This window comes from Delphinapterus leucas, chromosome 6 (genome assembly GCF_059928025.1).
Source record: "Delphinapterus leucas isolate spDelLeu-1000000601 "Yukka" chromosome 6, BTC_Dleu_Yukka2, whole genome shotgun sequence".
Lineage (NCBI taxonomy): Eukaryota > Metazoa > Chordata > Mammalia > Artiodactyla > Monodontidae > Delphinapterus > Delphinapterus leucas.
In genome coordinates, this window is record NC_143134.1 from 42,898,406 (window position 1) to 42,919,139 (window position 20,734).

The 20,734-nt window shown below is 44.0% G+C and overlaps 1 protein-coding gene across 3 annotated transcripts; it reads right to left on the bottom strand.

Moving 5' to 3' along the window:
* Positions 1 to 338: 338 nt before the first annotated feature.
* Positions 339 to 20,511, bottom strand: IDNK (IDNK gluconokinase). Of its 3 annotated transcripts, none has more exons than XM_022558896.3 (5): positions 20,259 to 20,511; positions 15,527 to 15,557; positions 15,019 to 15,101; positions 2,719 to 2,762; positions 339 to 822 (listed from the first exon to the last, which is right to left on the bottom strand). In XM_022558896.3, the coding sequence occupies exons 1-5, from the start codon at positions 20,454 to 20,456 to the stop codon at positions 477 to 479; spliced, it is 702 nt and encodes a 233-aa protein (XP_022414604.2). In that variant the 5' UTR covers positions 20,457 to 20,511; the 3' UTR covers positions 339 to 476. The 3 variants fall into 3 exon arrangements, with proteins under 3 accessions (XP_022414604.2, XP_022414600.1, XP_022414602.2); XM_022558892.3 differs by having other exon boundaries at positions 15,019 to 15,105; positions 20,259 to 20,329; XM_022558894.3 differs by lacking the exon at positions 15,527 to 15,557 and having other exon boundaries at positions 15,019 to 15,105.
* Positions 20,512 to 20,734: the final 223 nt, after the last annotated feature.

Genomic DNA, 20,734 nt, shown 5'->3' on the forward strand with positions numbered 1-20,734 from the left:
GAGAGAGAAATTAGAGGTGTGTGGTGTATGTAACATGACTTGCTGGTGAGTGGTCAATTTTGTATGCTTTTCTGCTCCTGAGACCGATCTCCAGAGGGTGCCAAGGATAGCCAGGTTTCATTTATTTGTCCAAGTACAGGCATGATCAAGAGTGTTCTAAATAAGTCATGGTTTACAGCATAGATTGTAGAATTTCCTCTGATTATTTGATTGGGTCACACGAATTTAAAGTTCAATTGAAGCTTCACTTTCAAAGTTTCCTCTCCTTTTCTCTGAATATGCCAGAGCATGATGACAAGAGTATCACAGATTCCTAAAAATCCACCCAAACAAGCATATCTCAGTACATTATGGTTTATTCACCTTAAGAAGAATCTAGAATACAGTATCAACAAGGATATTGGAACATGGTTTGGGATGGGAGACAGAGTTATGCCCAGTTGTGTTCTGGACCACTGATATAGATGATTCTCACTTCATTTTAGAGTTTCTATAATTGTAGCAATTATCTCTGAAAGATTTTTGTCCACACTGATTTGAATGAAATTTTCTGGAGCTGATGGGGGCTCCAAAGTATCAAACTGGGACTGCAATAACTCAGGGGACATAAAATGCCCTTTTCTTTTGAGTAAGCGTCCAGAGATGACCTCGAACGACCCAGTCAGATGGACCACAAGGAGCTTCACTTCAGCCAGCTTTTCTTCTTTTCCTGACTCATCACACTTCAGAGGTGCACCATTTTTTCCTTGTATTAAGATGTCTCTGTATACTTTCTTCAGAGCTGAACAGGCAAGAATTACATGCTGTCCAGAGGCTACATCTCTGTTAAAAAAAAATAAAGTGTGTGGGGGGAAGATGAGCGCCAGAGTGAAGACATTTAAAATAATTGGTGTCAAGTCTAGGTTGAGGACTAGAGTCCCACTTCTCTGACAGTGGAAGGTGTTACAGATGGTGGCCAAGTGTCAGGCAGTCCTGGCTTTGAGATAGAGATCTTCCACTAGTGGGGCATCTTGGGTAACATACTTACCTCCCCGAGCGTGAGTGCATCGTCTGCTAAATGCAGCTGCTCAGAGTACCTGCCCATAGAACTGTGATGCGTAAGTTCAGCAAGGTGCCCAGCACACAGGAAATGCTTGGTAAATACTGGCTCTGCCCCTTGGATGTAGGATGTGACTGAGCCACCACTTGTAGACATGGGCGGCTGCCGGCAGGCACCTGTGCCCCCCACACAGCACAGCTCAGGCTCTCCTCCCTCAGGTATTCAGGGATTTGAATTTCACAACTGGCTTCTCTCCATTCCTACTCTCCAGTATGCTGGGAGTCTGGGGAAGTTACCAGTGCAGAGCTAGAGAGAGCAGGAGAAAAGGGAGCATCAGCCCCTGTGGGGTCAAGGTGAGAAGGATGTGAGAAGTTTCCAGGGCCGTGCTAAGGAAAAAAAAAAAAAACTGAGCCAGAAATAGAGGTAGAGTGACAAGGCACCAATAAGGGAAAACCAGTGTGGTTCAAGACCATACATGAGGGTGAGCCCCCTTTCCACTAAACCTACATGTACCAGCCAGAAGAGGCAGTCATCTTGGGGCCAGGAAGGAACTGTATAAAGAGGTGAAGGGTCAAAGCTGGCTTGGGTACTTAGAAATTTCAGTTCAGAACTGAGAATTCTGAAGGGGCCTGCCTTGATTCATGGCCACTGTAGACTGGAGACCCAGTGGATGGAGTGTGTCATCAGCAACAAACCTATGTACCTGAGCCTTCTGGCTCTTCCCAAGGGCCATGAGTGAGAGCTTGTTTATTCTGAGCCTGGAAGTCTGATCTCTATTCTCCTGAGGATCTTCACTTCTGCTTCCATCACAGGTCAGTATGTTAGATCTCTGACAAGTCTATTTATGTTAGAGACCCAAGTGGGCAGGAGTTCTCAACTCCAAACCTTAAACCCCTAAGCCCATGCAAAGACAGGGCTGCCAGCCATGTCTGTGCAGTCTAAAAAAAGTAAACTGAGTTTTAATCATAAGTATACTCTAATTTCATATGGCCCACATGATTTTAGATTTATAAAACATGACTTCATCTGAGACAGCAAGATTTAGAACCTATTCCCTGCCACCTCTTTATCTTCCGTGTCCCAACCAGGATTCCCAGGGGTCTGGCCCACAGATGGGTTGGGGAGGACCCCGTTTGCTCAGAGGCATGCTACAGAGCTGAACAATTTGAGTCTTCAATCCTGGTGGCCAGTTATCTGTTGACTTATGAATGACCCCAGATCTTCCTGGTTGTCAGAGTTTGAAGTAGGAGGCAATAAAAGTGGTGGCTAAGGTATAGCTATACGTCATTATTATTTTTTTTAGCACTTACTATATATATTAGGTACTGTTCTAAGTGCTACCCATGCTTCATCTCACTAATTCCTCACAACAGTCTGTGAGTAGGAACTATATTTATCCCCATTTTCAGATGAAGAAACAGGTTTATGGAAGCCAAGTGGCTGACCAAGATTCCCAGCTAGTAATTGTGGAGTTGTTTAGAAGGCTGACTCCAGAACCCAACTAAACTACACATCTGTGGCTGATTAAAATCATTGTTGGTTACTTGATAGAGGTGCATTTCATTTCTGGGATGCCATATCAGCAGTCAGTTGTGATTTCAATAGTGTATTTTTTCCCCTGTACTTTGTAATCGGTTTTCTTTACTCACTGGCTTACCTGGCGCCTGATTTTCTCTTACCTTTGTAAAATGTCATGCAAGTTGCAGAGCCATGGAATCCTGTCCTGAAATGAAGGCAGACACAAAGTGGCTTTTCCAGGTTTTGTTCGTTTTTACAGAAAGTTAATCATTTTCATCAATGTTAAGGTCCAGAGAGATCTTAGTGGTTTTGAGGAGTAGGCCATGCACAAGGCTGAGGGGTCAAGTCACTAGGCAGTTCAGCACAGAAGCATTTTCCTGGTCCAGGTGTCAGAGGCTCTTTTCATAATAATAAAAATTGCCCTAAAATACCAGTATGTAACTTCCACCATCTTTTTTTTTTCTTTTTCTTTTTTTTTGTGGTACGCAGGCCTCTCACTGTTGTGGCCTCTCCCGTTGCGGAGCACAGGCTCCGGACATGCAGGCTCAGCGGCCATGGCTCACGGGCCCAGCTGCTCTGCGGCACGTGGGATCCTCCCGGACCGGGGCACGAACCCGCATCCCCTGCATCGGCAGGCAGGCTCTCAACCACTGTGCCACCAGGGAAGCCCAACTTCCACCATCTTAATCTTCCCATTGTAAGTATATTTTCTCTGGTTCTGATATGTATATAAATCTTTTATTATACTGCATGATTCTTTAGGTGCCTCTGATCTCAAATGCAGAGAGGTATTCACAGAAACCCTATGTCAGCTGCTCTCTGGCCCTATTCTTCAAATCCTCCAGAAGCAAAGCTCTACTCAGATATAAGCAGTGTGAGAATTTTGTATTTCTCCAGAGAAGGCAGAGGAAGTTTACATAGGGCACCCTACAGTGTTTCACAAAGGAATCCTCCTAGGGTAAATACTGATTGGTCATAATGCATTTAAAGAAAAACATAATTTTTTATTATGGAAATTTTAAACATATTCAATGATTTTCAACTCACAGTCTGATTTTATATATGTCCCAGCCATATCCTTACCTGTGCCCTCATCCTTTATCATTTTGATGCATATTCAAGAAACATGATGTGTCTTTAAAAGTCATTGCTCTTAAACATTTGATTACTACCATTTTATTTAGGATTTTTGCATTTGTATAATTGAGATTGACCTGCATTTGTTTTCTTGTATAGTCCATGTTAAATTTTGGTATCAAGGTTATACTAGCCTCATAAAATAAGTAGGGCAGCTTTCCCTCTTTTTCTGTTCTTTGAAACAGCTTGTATACAATATATTATTGTTATGAACTGAATGTTTTTATTTCCCCAAAATTCATACCCCCTAATGTAATGATATTTGGAGTTAATTAGGTTTAGATGAGGTCATGAGGGTGGGGTCCTCATGATGGGATTAGTGTCCTTTTGAGAAGAGACCAGTGAGCTAGTGTGTACTCTTTCTCTCCTTCCACTGCCCTCCCCCTCAATCACCCAGTGAGGATACAGTAAGAAGGCAGCCATCTACAAGCCAGGAAGAGAAACTCCAGGCTCAGAATAAACAAGAACCTGACCATGCTGGCATCTTGCTCTTGGACCCTCACCCTCCAGAACTGTGAGAAATAAGTGTCTATTGTTTAAGCCACCCCATCTGTGATATTTTGTTACAGCAGCCTGAGCTAAAACTCATCTTATAAACTCTGTGCCTGGGGCTTTTTTTTTGGAAAGATCTCTGATTACAGGTTCAATTTCTTGAATGAGCATTGTGTTATATTCAGATTTTTCTATTCTTGATTCAGTTTTGGTAACTGAAATACTTTAGAATCAGCAAGGTCACGTTTTCATTGGCAGGTGGGGGGGGAGTAGACTGTGTCCCTGAGCACTGTCTCTGCCATCAGATCACTGTCATCCAAGCCTGTTTTCCCACAGTAATTTATATTTTTCTATGAAAGTGTCCAATTTTATCTAAGTCTTAAAATTCACTGGTATCAGATTTTTCATGGCCTCTTTTCATTCCTAGTCTTAATTGTGCTTCTTTTCCCCCTTGATCAATCTTGCCAGAGATTTGTCTGTTTTTATCTTTTCAAACAATTCGTTTCACTCATCACCTATATGGCTTCTTTATTTTATATTCCATTAATTTCAGCACTTATTTCTATATTTTTCTACATTCTTCCTTTTTATTATTTTTTTTCTACTTAAACCCTTAGATCATCATTTTCATTTTTGTTATTTTTCCAAAAGTGCATTCAGAGGCTGTAAATTTCCTTCTAAGTACTCTTTCAGCTATATCCCATAAGTTTTAGTTGATAGCACTTTTGTCATACATTTCCAAATATCTTATAATTTCCATTATGATTTTTAACCTATGAATTTAAATGAATGTCAATTTTTATTTTTCAATTTTACTTATTTCTACAGTTTCCAACCATTTTATGATTTGTGAGAATTTTTATTATTGATTTCTAATTCTTGTGCATTATGATAAAAATGTGATTGATTGGTATGATATTGACTCTTTAGAATTTGTGGCAAATTGTGCCATATAGCACTAGTACTATGTGGTCTAGTATATGGTCAGTATTTATAAATGTTCCATATGTACTTGAAAAGAATGTTTATTTTTTATTCATGCTTTTCAATATATTTGTTGTTTAAATCTTCTATATCTTTACTAATTTTTCTTGTCTGTTTTGTGTATCTTTTGTCTGTTTTGATGTTTTCAAGAGAGTTGTTTTAAATTCTCCCATAGATTAAGAATTGACAGTTTTCCCTTCTGTCTTTGTGTGTCTGAAAACGTCTTCTGCTCTTACTCTTACTCATTTTAAATAAGATTTCAGTTGGTAAAGAATTCTTGGTTGACAGTTATTTTCCCTCAGCAGTTTGAATACTTAGTCCCTGTCTTTAGGGCTCTATTGTTGTTGAGAAGTATCTCTTGTTAGGGCTCTATTGTTGTTGAGAAGTATCTCTTGTTATATTGGGCAATCATTCAGAACATATATTTTCTCTTTGGTAGCTATAGGTAGAAAATAAACCTCTTTGTCCTTGATGTTTTGCAGTTTTACTATTTATCCTGTTCAGGACTCATTTTATATATTCAGTCTAAGGAAACTGTTAATATTATCTCTTTGAATATTGCCTTTCCCCCACTTATTCTGTTCTCCTTGGATTCCTTTTAGCTGTATGTGAAACATTTTATTATACCAGTCTCTTAATTTTTCTCGAATATTTTTCTAGTTATCTAGCTCTTTTATTCACTCTGGGTAATATCCTCTAGTCTGCCTTCTAATTCACTAGTTCTCTCTTCAGCTGTGTCTAGTTTATTGTTTAATCCATCTATTGATAATGAAACATTATCAATAAATTTTCTGTTTCTTTCATTTGATTCTTTTAAAAAAATTATAGTTGATTTGCAATATTATATTATTTCATTTGATTCTATTTCTTGGAGTATGACTTATTCCATTTGTGCTTTTTTGCTGATTCTCTCTCACAGTGGTTCATTTACCTGTATGGTTTGTACTTTTTGACTGCAGGTGCATCTTCAGATTTTTTTTCCCTTGTAGGAGTGCTGAGTTTTGGAAACATTTCCATAGGTAGTTTTGCCAATTCCAGACTAGCATTACATTAATTTTTCAACTTGGTCTATGTCATATGAAGTGAATTGGGCATAGGAAAGTCTCTAGTTTTCCACCTGTGGTCCAGGGGAGACAGCCAGATTCTTTGCTGCTTCTTGAATCTAGTGAGTGGAGATATTTGTAATCCTCACTCAAATAAAGTCTTCCTTTAAATACTTTATGCAAGTCCTCGCACTTAGTTTCAGGTCCAGCTCCATGCATCATATAGGCCTCATCTCCCATCTCTACAGGGGCATCAGAATCTCAGTTCCCAGCCTCCTGGCTTACATGCATTTCCAAAACTTGGGGGAAGAGGTTATTTAGGTTTAATTAAATCTTGCCACTTTGATTCTGGCACCTGAGAATTTCTCATTTTGCTTCTGACCTTGGTTAAGCCCTTGGCTATGCCCCCCCCCCCCACAATCTTTTCCACCAGGATCCTTTCAAGTTCTCCAGCTCTGGGTGAGCTCCTTTAGTTCCTGAATATCTCCCCTTGGCTCAGGCTTTCCCATTTCTTATTCAGAGTAACTAAATACTCAGTAAGTGAAACGTTCATTCCACCAAGGCCTTCACTCTATACTCAGCAAACTAAAGACCCTCCCGTTACTAGGACCCACCCTTTTCAGGAAGCAGAAGATTTTACACATACACACACACACTCTCACACACAACACACACACGTATATTTAATTTTTTCATATTAAATAAAATTTTTGAAAAGCATGTGTGCTAATATTGGGTTGAGGTTCCTGGAAGTTTTACTAGTGATAGAATTTTTTAAGACTTTACCTCTATGGGGACTTCCCCGATGGCGCAGTGGTTAAGAACCCGCCTGCCAATGCAGGGGACACAGGTTCGATCCCTGGTCCGGGAAGATTCCACATGCCGCAGAGCAACTAAGCCTGTGCGCCACAACTACTGAGCCTGCTTTCTAGAGCCTGTGAGCCACAACTACTGAGCCCACGTGCCACAACTACTGAAGCCTGCGTGCCTGGAGCCCGTGCTCGCAATAAAGAGTAGCCCCCGCTTGCTGCAACTAGAGAAAGCCCGTGCGCAGCAATGAAGACCCAACGCAGCCAAAAATAATAATAATTAAAAAAAAAAAAGACTTCACCTCTGTGTACACACTAGTCGACCAGAGACCACTTAGAAGTACAAATGCAACAGTTACAAAATCCACACAAGACACAGATCAAATGACGACTATCACCTAACTTACACAAATAATAAAACAACAGCTATTAATACATAATTCACAGAAATTATTACTCAAGTTACAACAGCTACTACAATGTGCACACATTGTAGCTCAAATGTATTTAATGAATGAAACATTTGTTTATGTTAGCACTTGTCTGACTGTAGTCAGTAGAACCATTGTGGTTATTTCTAAACAAAGTAACAAGATAATGAGGCTTACCAGCTCCAGATTTGCAGAACACAAAGAACTCTGTGCTTTATGAGGAGACCTATGTGCTCTTGGAAAAGAGTGTATATGTTTAAGGTTTATTATTGGCAAGGTTTTCTAAGACATCATACTCAAAAACTAAATGTTCTGGAGAAGTCTATGAGGAGAAAAAAAGTTGTAGGAGCTATACTTATGGAACTTGAAATTGCCACTGTAACACATATTTTCTGGGCTTATGGCAGGGGTCCAGGAAGAAGAGTGTCAAGGATTATAGGTAGCGGGGATAATTAGATGGACTTACTGAGCTGTGCAGTATTTGATGATGGAAAATTGCCCATGGGAAAAGCTGCCAATTCAAGCACAGATTTGGATTTCCCCTCTCCTTCATCCATTTACAAGCGTTTGTTGTGTGCTTAGGGAGATCCAGACACTGCTCTGGGTGCTTTCTTTCAGTACTCTAGACATGATCAGCCTAAGTTTAACTTCTAAGATTCCATTTGCACTCAGCTTTCTAAATTCCTTTCTTTCCTGTACTCTCACTGTGAATAGCTAAGCTTTTCTATTATATTCATGAACTAACAGGAATGAAAAAGAGAACACTGTTAGTTATACAATGACCTTAAAAAAATTTTTTTTAAACCTCTTTGGCTATATTTTCCAAAACAGCTCCTCTAATAGAAGGCTGTAGCAGAGCAGGGTGACTGGGCCTTAAAAGACTCACACGTCAGCAGGATGAGCAGTTTCCTACCTAGGATCCAGTCCTACAAAGACATAGTGCCTTTCAGGCCTGCAGGAAGGGCAGCACAGGCCACTTACTTGGTAAAGTGTATACTAATCATTAAGGGCACTAACTTCATTGTGTGTTTTACATGTAAATGGGGGCATCCCATTTCAAGCTGTAGGAATGATGTCAACTTGTAAAAAGTTAAGGAGTCTGCTTATAGCATATGGGGCCCACAGTGAGGTAACTTCCTAAGCACTTGGAAAAGAAGGAAAGAGGCTTGTTCTTTAAAGCTTTAATTTAAAGAGCAACACTTAATAGAAAGGAGCAGAGATGTATAAACTCATCTGAAGGAGTAAAAAGGACCCTCAGGCTAGCAGGACATCACTATGATCCAAGTACATATTTTTACACACATAAAGGAAGCACGTCTGTCCCAGCAAGGCTTGGTGGGTGTGAAAGCCCAGGGCAGGAGCACTACGGAATTAAACAGCAGAGTACTGACCAGAGGACATGTCTGGCCATTGGACTGAGTTCTGGCCATAGGACTTTGAATATCATATTCTCATTAGCAAACATCTTCCTGTAAGGGGATGGATGGTCTCACACCATTAGAAACTTCAGCCCTAACTCTCCTACTCTTTTGATTGCATGTTCACTGAGAAACCTGATTGTATGTTGGCTTCTGAAATCAGATCCATGTGAAGTGTTACAGGCCATGTGGCACTTAAATTTCTCCTTGTAAATTAATCAACTGGCATTCTGGGTTTTTTTTTTTTGTGGTACGCGGGCTCCTCACTGCTGTGGCCTCTCCCGTTGCGAAGCACGGGCTCCAGATGCGCAGGCTCAGTGGCCATGGCTCAGAGGCCTAGCCGCTCCGTGGCATGTGGGATCCTCCTGGACCGGGGCACGAACCCGCGTCCCCTGCATCGGCAGGCGGACTCTCAACCACTGCGCCACCAGGGAAGCCCCGGCATTCTGGTTTTATGTAGAAATCTTGTGAACTTGACTAGTGGGGTTCTCATATGAGACATGAATGCATGTTCAATGTGTTGACAGTATCAGGCATTGAGCTGACAAGACAGAGCCTGACTACCCTTGTCCTATCTGGGTAGGCAGACAGCCTTTTCCACAATACATCCCTTGTCACTGTACAAGTCTCTAGGTGAAACAAAATCCTGAGACTAGTGCCGTGGGCTGCTAACCCCCATTCAGCAAGAATGTTTGGTTTAGAAGAGGTAGTTGGAAGGTTCAGAGGGCCAAATGCTAATTCACATATTCAGTATTCACATGCCTACTTAGAGTTCAAGGAGCAATTATAATGATGCATTAGGACTGATTCACAGATGCAAACACACAAAAAAAATGAGTTGTTCTTCTGCATGAGTAAAATGTTCCTAGTGGGTTTGGATGAACCAAGGAGAGGGGATAATTTGTTTAATTTCTAGTACTTTAGATATCTCTTCTTTCTTCACATTAGCGGAGGAGCAAACTTGTGTTCTGTTGTTTTACTTAGATTGCACATTTCCTCCAGTCCATCGGCACAAATATCTCTTTGTACAGAGATCAATCTCTATTACTTTATGGCTTAGGAAACAAATATGTCATGGTGTTAAGTTGGGTATTGACTTTATTATTCATTACATTTTCTGCATGCCTGAAACATTTCACAATAAAGACGAAACAAATTAAAAATAACGAAAAACATGTTTGGGTAATAAGCTTCCTATCCTACGTGTAGGAAAATGGAACTTTACTTTGAATCCATACTTTTTTATTGTTTTAATAGTGCCTCAATATGTGCCTTCGTCAAGAATTAAGCATGTTGCATCACTTAGTCATAATAAAATTCCTCAGAAGCTCAACCATGAAAACTAATGTTAATACATGGAAACATTAAACTATTTAAACAAAAATGGATGCTTTCAGACATTTGCCCAATCAGAATGTATGTTGGACCAGTTTATTCACTGCACCGGTAAGGTCTGGGTCCACCAGCCATAAAAACAATGAGAGAAGGTTGGAGATAAAACAGAAGCACTTTCAACTTTATTTTACAGAACTTTCCAAGTATTGAGTCATAATTACACAATTGGGATCCTTCCTTGGAGGATCACATGGGGCCACAAGCAGAGAGTTTTTCCAAAGCAGCTCCAGAGGCTACCTAGACTCCCATGTGGAAACCAGAATTCTCAGACCTGCTGTGTAAAGCCAGGTGTCACCTGCCTCAAATACCCTTCAAGGCCTAGGCCCCTACAATGGATGTGCTCACCGGGGGCTGTGCCTCTCTCCTGCTCTCACCCTCACCCTTGCTTTCACCCTTTCTTGCTCCACTTAATCAACCCTGATTCACTTCTTGTAGATTATTTTTGTGTGTGTGTAGTATCAGGGCCTTTAACACAGTAGAAAAAGTAGAGTCTTAGAGGTTGGAGAGATCCCCCTCACTCTGTGCCTTTGCTCAAGTTACTTCTCTGTGCCTCCCTTTGTTCATCTGCAAAATGGGGGAATCATATATAATACATTGAGCTGCTTTGGGACTTAAACAGGAAAAGGAGTAGACTCCATTTTAAACATTACTTTTTGGCTGATTTAATAGCTGCAATAAACAGCATTCATTTCCAACTTTGAATTTTGAAAAGACCTTTAATAAATAAATTTAGTATGCAGTGGGCTCTAGCTCCACAAACAATGAATACTTAATATGTGCAAAGCACCATATTGAGCACTGGGGATATAAATATGAACAGTGCAGTCCCTGTCCTCGAGGGGGTCACAGCCTGAGGATGGGTATTTATCAATTAAACTACCCACAGGACAGTAATGAGGGCTCCAAGAAATATAAGAAGGGCTATGATAAAACAAGGGGAGAGAGCAATTTTGATCAGGCCCTAGGAAGACTAAATCTTAAAGGGTAAAGAGGATTTTAATGGAAGCAGGGCCTGTCAAGCAGAGGGAAGGGCAAGACTTGGCATATTAAAGATGGTTTACCAAGACTCTTGTCTAAATGGATGAGGCAGGAGCTCAGCACTGGTGAACAGGAGGTGTGGGAGTTGATAGGTGAGGAAGGTCAGGAGAAACTGTCAGGACTAGAGAATCAAGACCTTGAATGACCTGCTAAGGAGTCTGGACTTTATTATTAGGGTCTTAGGGAGGACTTGGGCACATGAGCTCCAAATTTTGTGTTCATGTTTGTGAAAAAAGGGAATGATTGAGATCTCCTTTTCACAGATGCAGAAACTGGGGCAAAACAGAGGATATATTAAAGCAAATTCACTGAACTCTGTGTGTAAATAGTTACTACGGACAATATGGTAACTAAGGCAAGTCAAACACAAAAAGTCTTAGGGGAAAGAGAGGAGGAAACAACATAACCCAAATGAACATCCCTGCTTCCTGGATCTGATGTTCTAGGTCCCTTCATTCCTGATAGTCCTTACATGCAGGGATGGGTGGGGGGCAGTGTACCCTGAACCCCCAGCCCAGTGCTTAAGCACTTGGCCTATCTAGAGAAACAGTGTCTTCTGGAAGGGGATGATGGTTAAAGGGCAGGGCAGGAGCTCAGAGGAACAGATGGAAGATGAGTGTGTCCAGCATTGCTGGGGGAGGTGGAGAGAGGGCAAGGAAAGTAGGAGGGGAGGACAATGGGCGATGGACTGGTTTTATCTGGTGCAAAAGTGAACTTAAGCCCATAGAGGAAAGAATGCATGTAAAAATAATATATACCCCAAAAAGGATAAGGGGGAAAAACTCAAATTCAATTAGTAGGTATTTTTAGAAGATGAAACCAAGGGTGATGAAAATTCTGTGAAAGGATTTTTCGGCACTGGTTGAATTTTCTATACAGGATAAGTATTATATTTATAATCAGGGAAAAATTTTCCAAAAAACCTCTTTTAAATAGACTTTGAGGTTGAAGTCTGCTCAAGTGTCACCATACGCTACCAGGACAGCATGAACCTGGCACATATGGGAGACTCACTGACTGGCAGCTTGGAAATTCTTTATTATGATCATCATCACGCTATAATGTATTGCATCCTGGGTGGCGTATCTTTCTATACCAGCGCTGTCCAATAGAGCTTTTTGCCCTGAGGGAAATGTCCTCTATCTGTGCCACCTGGATTAGCAGCCACCAGCCACATGTGGCTGTTGAACACTTGAAATGTGGCAATGCAACCCAGGAACTGGAGTTTACATTTAATTTAATTGAAATAGACTTAAGGAGCCCTTGGTATATTCAACTCAGGTTCTTTCTCTTCACATCTCAGCCTTCTGAGCACAGTACCCTCCCCAAACCCTCCTGAGACACTTCCGCAAGGCCAACCGCTATGTCTGCCTCTAACACTCTAACTGATGTTCAGTACAGTATCTTTGGGGCGGGGGGCTGGTTGCCAGAGCAACCAGGAGGTCCTTGGTGCCAGCTCAGCTGTGACCCACACCTTCACTCTTAGACTCGCTGGGCTCTCATCAAAAATGTAAGCCATCTGCCATCTTACCTCTTTCTCTCTGCTTCTCTCTAAGGTCAGGTTAACTTGCACAGCTGCCTCTGAATATATTTAGTAACTTGTTGTGTTTCTTCCAGTAACTGATAACCTTTTCTTCTGTACAATAAATTCCTCTTCTGAATTCTCCTCCCCAGCCCCCCATCCATACTGCCCACTTAACAAGCCTCACTTGTGAACAAGAGGAAGGCTGCTTAAATGCCATTTTAAAATCTGTCCATTTGGGTTGCTTTACTTTGTTCCTTATTTTAATTTTCATTTGTACCTGCCAAGGAGAAAAATAAAATAACCCTAGCACAGTCACATTTTACACACTCCACAGAAATGGTTTTCTGTTACATGTATGTATATATAGATAAGATATTAGCAACAACAATAAGAAGTGATATTCACTGAATGCTTCAGGCACTTCTCTGTGCACATTTTTCATATTATCTCATTTAATCCTCCCAAGAACTCAATGAAACAGGTCCTGTCACCATCCCTATTTCACAGGAGGAAAATGAGGCACAGAGAGACTAAGCCATCTGCCAAAAGTCACACAAGCTCAGTGGTGAGGCCAGGTTATCTATATTATGTTTATTATCTCTCATATAATATCATTATTTTGTTTACATTATTACTCTGTATCCCTTTTTTGCTTCTCTCCTCCTGCCTTCTAAAGTCAGATGCTGTAAACTTGATTTTGATGGTTTAAAGTTTGAACTATTACAAATCGAGGTGCACTCCCTGGGACAAAGAGAAACCCTCAGAGTGCTCTAGAATTAGACCTAATATGGGTTAATGACTCCAGTCCTTCACGGCAGGACAAAGAGAAGAAAGTGGGGCCCAACTGGGGTGAGCCAAGGTCATGAAAGTGAAAACACCAGTGTTGCTCTTTGGCCAGTTCCATACCATACCTGCCCTTTGGACACCCTTGGCACGTGGGCCCAGCTAGAGCCCCGGCTCTCAGCTGCTCTGTGGACTCAGCCCTACGCCCCGCCCTCAGTCTCTCCTGGGTTACAGCTAATCATGCCAGTGAATCCAGTTTGTGACTCTGGTTTGAGAGAGACCCTCTAGGAAAGGGCCTCATGACAGTGTATAAAGAAATGAGGTGCTAGTCATTCATTCTTACACTCATTCATTCATTCACTCACAAATTTGCCACAAATATTTTCTGACATGTACTGTGTGTCAGGCTCTGGGGATATATAATGGTTAACAGAAATGGCCATAATGCCTGCCCTTTTGGAGGTAAAATCTAGTTGTAGAGATAAATAGTAATCAAATTCTCACACCATCAAATGCCATGTTGCAGCTGGGACAAGGATGATAAGGGATACGGTGCCATAAGAGATTATTATAGGAGGTTTTACCTAGAAGTCAGGGAGAGCTTCCCTGAAGAAGGAGCATAGGAGCTGAGATGTGAAGCATGAGCTGGGTAACTGAGAAGAGGGCAAGGAAGTGCATTATTCCTCACAGTGGGAACAACAGATACAAAGGCCCTGCGGGGAGAAGCATGGTGGTAGAGCAACTGAAAGAGGCAAGGGTGGCTCCAGTGGATACAAGGAGGGGATGCGTGGCTCCAGAGGGCCAGATCTGAGTTTGTGAAACCCACCGGAGCAATTCTGTTTTTTTCCTTGGTGATCATAAATAGTGATGAATGAAAAAAAGAGCTGCAGCAGCCCAGGGAGTGGGATTCGTGACGTGACATCAGAGCCCTCCCCACTCCTGCACCTGGGTGGGCGGGCAGGGGGGGTTTTCCTCAGGCTGCTGGTGGGGAAGCAGCCAGGGCTTTGCTTTGCCAGGCAAAGATGCCAGGGCCTGGCGAGGTGGTAGGCTGATAAGTCCTGGGAAGAAAAGATGAACTTCCCCACATATGAGGCAGAGGGGAGCCTCTGCCCTCTCAGGGATTACATTCTGCAGATTAAAATCCCTCAACAAAGTGTTCCGGCAGATCCTGCCAAGCTGGGGCAGAGGGTGGCATCACTGCTGATGCCAGTTTAGAGTTTAGATGGGAGTTCAGGGCCAAAGCTAACATATGCGGTGGACCCGCTGTGCACCTGGATTTTGGAGCACTGTACGTGAGTGCATGACTCAGGAACTCTACTACAAGAAGCACTGCAGGAATCTTAACCTGTGTCACCCTGCATCACAGGACATCTGTGTTGGAAATAAAAACAGACAGCAAACCTTACCTGGTCATTCAGAGGTATCCCTTTTCCCATCTTCATCCGATTTTCCTCTGGGTGATAGTCATCTGCATCGTAGAATTTCCATCCTAGCTTTAAGAACAAAGTGAAAGAGGGTATGTGGCAGGTAGTGCGGCCCACGTGACAGCCACCGTGGGGTTACTAAAACTAACGGGCAGGTACAGAAACAACCCTGCCACCCTCTTCTCCACCAGCAGCCCGGGGAAACCACCCCCCACCCCTGCCCACCCAGGTGCAGGAGTGGGGAGGGCTCTGATGTCGTGTCACGAATCCCGCTCCCTGGGCTGCTGCAGCTCTTTTTTTCATTCATCACTATTTATGATCACCAAGGAGAAAAACAAAATTGCTCCGGTGGGTTTCACAAGCTGCATGGAGGTGTCTGTGGTGAGTTTACAAACCACTCAGGCCAGAAGAAAAGGCAGGGAGGGAAAGGGAGAGAAGCAAAGAGACAACATTATGGGACTAGCAACTGCGAGGCATTAGAACAGGTTACCTGGGATGCCAGCAGGGTGCCGACGGTGGATCTGTGGAGAGGACATAGATGTTACATGACTGCCCTTTCCCAGCCTGCGCTGTGCCTCTTCCATCCGAGGGGCCCTGGGAAGCAGAGGGCTGCCCTACCGGTATTATAATCACCGACAACTTATGATACTGAAACTGAGATAGATGCTCCTGACCCTGGAGTCTAGAGCATGGCTTTAGTTTTCTCTAGGAATTTAAATGAAATAATTATCCGGTCATCACCAGTTTTTCTCCCCAAAGCAATACATAAGATCTCATTAAACTCCTGAAGTTTTTTCCTTAAGTTTTTGGTCCCTGTTTTGTAGATAATTATTTTTTTGAGAAAAAATATTGAATTATTAAAGTGATAAATTCTACTGAGGATATTGGAGGGAGAGGTCTGACAGGGAATTTAACCTCTAAGCACCCACACAAGGTTCAAGGAGCTCATAAAAGCATTAAAATATTGGGGCTTAAAAGGGGCACACTCTTCAAATAAAGGACATGGAGAATTACCAGCACTCATTATTAAGTCTGGGAGTTGAATGCTCTCTGTGCAATGCATCTGAGAATGATCTACCTGTTTGGACCCTAACAGGCTGCATGGTCACTGAAGAGGGCTTCGGTCCTAGAAACTGAGGTCTGGCCACGGTCTCCATTCTGCCACTAAATGACTGTGTCCTCCTGTGTAAGTCACCTTGTCCTCTAAATCTGTTTTCTCACCTGTAAAACAAGGGAACTGAGCTACATTTATCCATTCACCTACTCATTTCACTCAGCCAATATCTACTGAGCACCTACTAGTTCCTAGGACATAATGCTCAGCCCACTGAGACTGGCCATCTTGAGGCTTACAGGCTAGCGCCGTGGGATAGGGGTGGAGGCCTTCAGGCGATTAATTAGAAACGAAGCCCCTTCATGCTATCAGTTTCTGAAGTATTACCCAAAATGCCAATCATTGAAGTATGAACTTCAGAAGTTTTTACTGTATCCTCCTATCATTTCACCATGCCCTCTTGCCTAAGTTTTACACACACTTTTACAATTATCTACTTGTTATTTTTGTTTAATTGGTTCACTTTTTTTTGTTGTTTTTTTGTTGTTTTTTTGCGGTACGCGGGCCTCTCACTGTTGTGGCCTCTCCCGTTGCGGAGCACAGGCTCCGGACGCGCAGGGTCAGCGACCATGGCTCACGGGCCCAGCCGCTCCGCGGCATGTGGGGTCTTCCCGGACCGGGGCATGAACCCGTGTCCCCTGCATCGGCAGGCGGACTCCCAACCACTGCGCCACCAGGGAAGCCCCTAATTGGTTCACTCTTTAAAATTAAACAAATGTGTTAAACAAGGAAACTCTTTCCTTCCCTTATACAGGAAGCCACCCTCACTTGCCTTAAACAGGAGGCAACCAAAAAGATGTATACAGTGAAAACAAAACGTTGTGATGAAATTCTAGCTGGATACTATTCCTTACCAAGGGTCCTCTCTCTTTTGTTAAGAAGGTATCAGGGAAGTTTTAAAAAGACACACTTGTACCAAACTGAGACCTGCTCCCAAAAGTAACCAAAGGATTGAGAGAACTGGAACCTCTCCCATTATGTTCACTCCTTTGGAGGCTGCATAGGGTGACATGTTGTAGCCTACTGGTGACTAAACCGTCCCAGCCGAACTCCAGGGCTGGTGAAATCAGCGCTGTGTACAAACGAAATCACACTTAAGACCAAGTTAGATTAGCCAGGAATGAACATGTCAGCCACCCGTCATAATTTAAAAGAAAAGCTAACTAGATTGGGGTGTAGACAGGCAGGAAGGAGATAGAAGAAAACGGAAAAACCACTCTCTACCACTCTAACCAAACTTCCTAACCAGAGGACAGCTGGACTGTTTGAATATGGACCAGGGACCCCCAGCAGAAATACGGCAAAGTGCTCGGCTCACAGGAGACTGGTCAGGGCCGAACATTACAAACCAGTTTGGGGCCCAAATGTCTTCCAGTGGGATGGTCTACATCAGGATCGAGGAGACTTAAAAAGACAGTAGGCAGTAGGCTGGGGCACAGAATAATGAGAAAGGTATTCAAGAGGCCTGAGCTTGTTGCGACAGCAGGAAAAAGAAGGAAACACGGAAAGAAGCTGAGGGTGGCTTCACTAAGATTGTTAAAATATAAAGAAAGCTAACACTGCCACCCACTCAAATGGCTCCATTCATTCATTCATCAAGTCAATACATATTTATTAAGCACCTACTATGTGCCAGGCTTTGTTCTAGACACATATGTCAATAAACAAAAAGGAAAAAGATCCCTTACATTCAGGTAGGGGAAGGAAAGGCAATAAACATAATAAACTTATTATTTGACATTACTTTAACAGTGTTTTAAATCGGATCTTTCTGGTTTGAGACTATTGTTTTCTTAAGGTATTACCCCACTGCTCCAAATGTTATGGAGTATATTTAAAAATCCTGCAGGGCTCTAAGAGGGGCTCACAAAAGTCACCAAAGAGCTCAATGTTGCTACATCCAATGATCAATGTAATCAATTCTCAGGCATTTTATCACTCAGTCCATCGACAACAGTTGACATTGACCTAACCATTAGAGGGCCCAGGGCTCAGTCCTTGGCCAGCTTATCCACACTCACTCCCTTGGTGTTCTGAATATATATGTCTTTAAACATATCCACACACCGATGAGTTCTACATTTTCACCTAAAGTCCCTCTCTCCTGAACTCGACTTGGATATCTGATTGCCCACTTGACAGATCCACTTGGATGACCGATAGGCATGTCCAACTCACCACATCCCACACTGAGCTCCTGAAACTTTCTGAATCAGGAACTGCCCATGCGGTCCAGTGTATTTTAAAGACTCTTTCTTTCTCCAGGTAGGTAGGTTTAGCTTCCAAAAATTATTGAGGCATTTTTAGCCTCAAAGACAGGGAATCTTGCAGTATATACAGTAATGTCAAATAATAAGTTTATTATTAACTCCAAACCTGCTCTGCCTATTGCTTCCCCATCAGTCAACAGAAACTCTTTTCTTCCAGTTACCCAGGCCAAAAATCTTGAAATCATTCATGACTCTTCTCTCCTTCATATCCCACATCCAGTCCATCAACACATCTTTTTGGCTCTACTTTCAAAATATTCCAGCATATGACCACTTCTCTTCACCTGCATTGTTTTTCTGACCTCATCTCCCAATCACTCTGCCACAATGGCCTCCCTGCTAGTCCACAAGAAAGTCAAGCCTCAGGGCCTTTGCACTTGTCATTCCCTCTGCCCACATGCCCTTTCCTGGCTATCCACGGGCTTATTTCCTCTCTTCTTGTAGGTCTTTCTCCAACACCACTTCCTCAGAGGAGCCCTCCCTCATTATCCTGCCTGGCTCTTTGTTCCACTTACCTTCCTTTATTTTCCCCTAGAGCACCTACTGCTGCCTGGTGCACTGCACATGTATTTATTCCCTTACTGCCTCCCTCCCTTATTAGGATGTAAACTCTTTGAGGGCAGGGATGTATCTGTCTTGCTCACTACATGTCAGTGACGTTGAGGAAGGATTGAGCTCAATAAACATTTACTGAATGCATGAATATCATAACCATATGACATACGGTACAGTCTCCCCTCATCTGATCCAAGGCTTGGGTCGGGGGCCAGCACATGAACTACCCAAGCTCACAATCAGACAGCAGTAGAACCAAAACCTAGGGCTCTTGACTTTCACTACATCACACCAGAGCGGCAGTTTTTCATTCTCTGAGTTCTTCAGTCATACACAGTGAGGGACTTTCTGGCTCTGTGTGTTATTTTAAATTTCAGTACAAGATTCCCTGTCTTTGAGGCTAAAAATGCCACATAATTTTTGGAAGCTAAACCTACCTACCTGGAGAAAGAAAGTCTTCAAAATACACTGGACCGCATGGGCAGTTCCTGATTCAGATCATTCTAGAAGGGACTGGATAAGCCTTTGGAGGTTGTGATATTTTAGTTGTCTTTTTTTTGCCTCTGGTGGAATGCTGCCGTAGCTGCCTTTTCTGATAATAAAGGGCATTGTCAGACTTTGGTCTAAACAGGAAGCCAAAGGCTTCCTCAGCCCCCAAGTTGGCCAGACTGGGCTGGGCAGAGGTTTTGTGGTATGCAGTGCGCCTCCCTGCTTACAAACCTTCTTAACACCGAATCCTTACAGTTGAAGGGGGAACACAGTAAATTGGAAGGTTAAATTCACGTTCCAAAATCTAATCAGAAAAGTCCAGGGCCCGGCAGGAGGGAGCTGGCGCGCTGTCCAGCTTGACAAAAGTCTGTAGGAGCCTGGGACGAGGCTTGGCCCTGCTCTGTGGGCCTTGCTCCCTTGCACGCTGGGCCCACACAAGGCCCCCAAACATGGGCACCTGTGACGGCCCGGGCCGCTCCAGGTGGCGCGGGGAAGTCGTTACTCTATTCGCGCCCCTGCAGGCGCCTCTTCACAAGGCGCTTTCGCTAAAGCCTCTGCCTAAATTTACAGACGGAGAGCCCGAGTCTGGGGTATGGCCCCGGGCCGGGTGCCCCCGAGGCGAGCAGGTTGGCAAGTGGGGAGAGGGAGCAGGTGCCCTGGGCCTCAGTTCCCTCATCAGCAAAGGGGAAGGACCCTCCCGTCGCCGCGGGCCCGGAACGCCGGCGGATCTGGCCTCCGCCGCCCCGCGCCGCCCCCCCACTGCGCCCCCAGCGCCCCGGCCCTCCTGGACCTACTTCCCCGAGCCGCTCACGCCCATCACCAGCAGCGCGCTGGGCGCCGCCATCGCCCGGAGTCCCGTCGCTTTCTGGGGCCGGTCTGCTCCGCCTTCCCAGCCACGGGGGGCGGAGCCGCCCGCGACCCACCCCGGCCCAGGCGGAGCCCACCCCAAAGCCCCCACCAAGACCCCGCCCCAACAGTGCCCCACCCCTCATCCGGTCCCCAGCCACCCGCCACCCACGCCGACACACCTTCCCCTCCCCCTCGCGCCCCTTCCCCGACGAGACCCGTCCCACGCCGAGACTCCGCCCCCATGCGCTCCGCCCCCAGCCGCCCCGCCCCCGCAGCGCCCGGCGAGACCCGCGCACCCGGCGGCCCAGCGCTTCCCTTTTCCCCGACTCCCACCCAGTTCTTGCTGCGCCCTCTGCGCCCGTTTCCCTCGTGGGGTAAGTGGAGCCTCCCGCAGGCAGGAGGGAGCCGGCCCCGAGTCCCT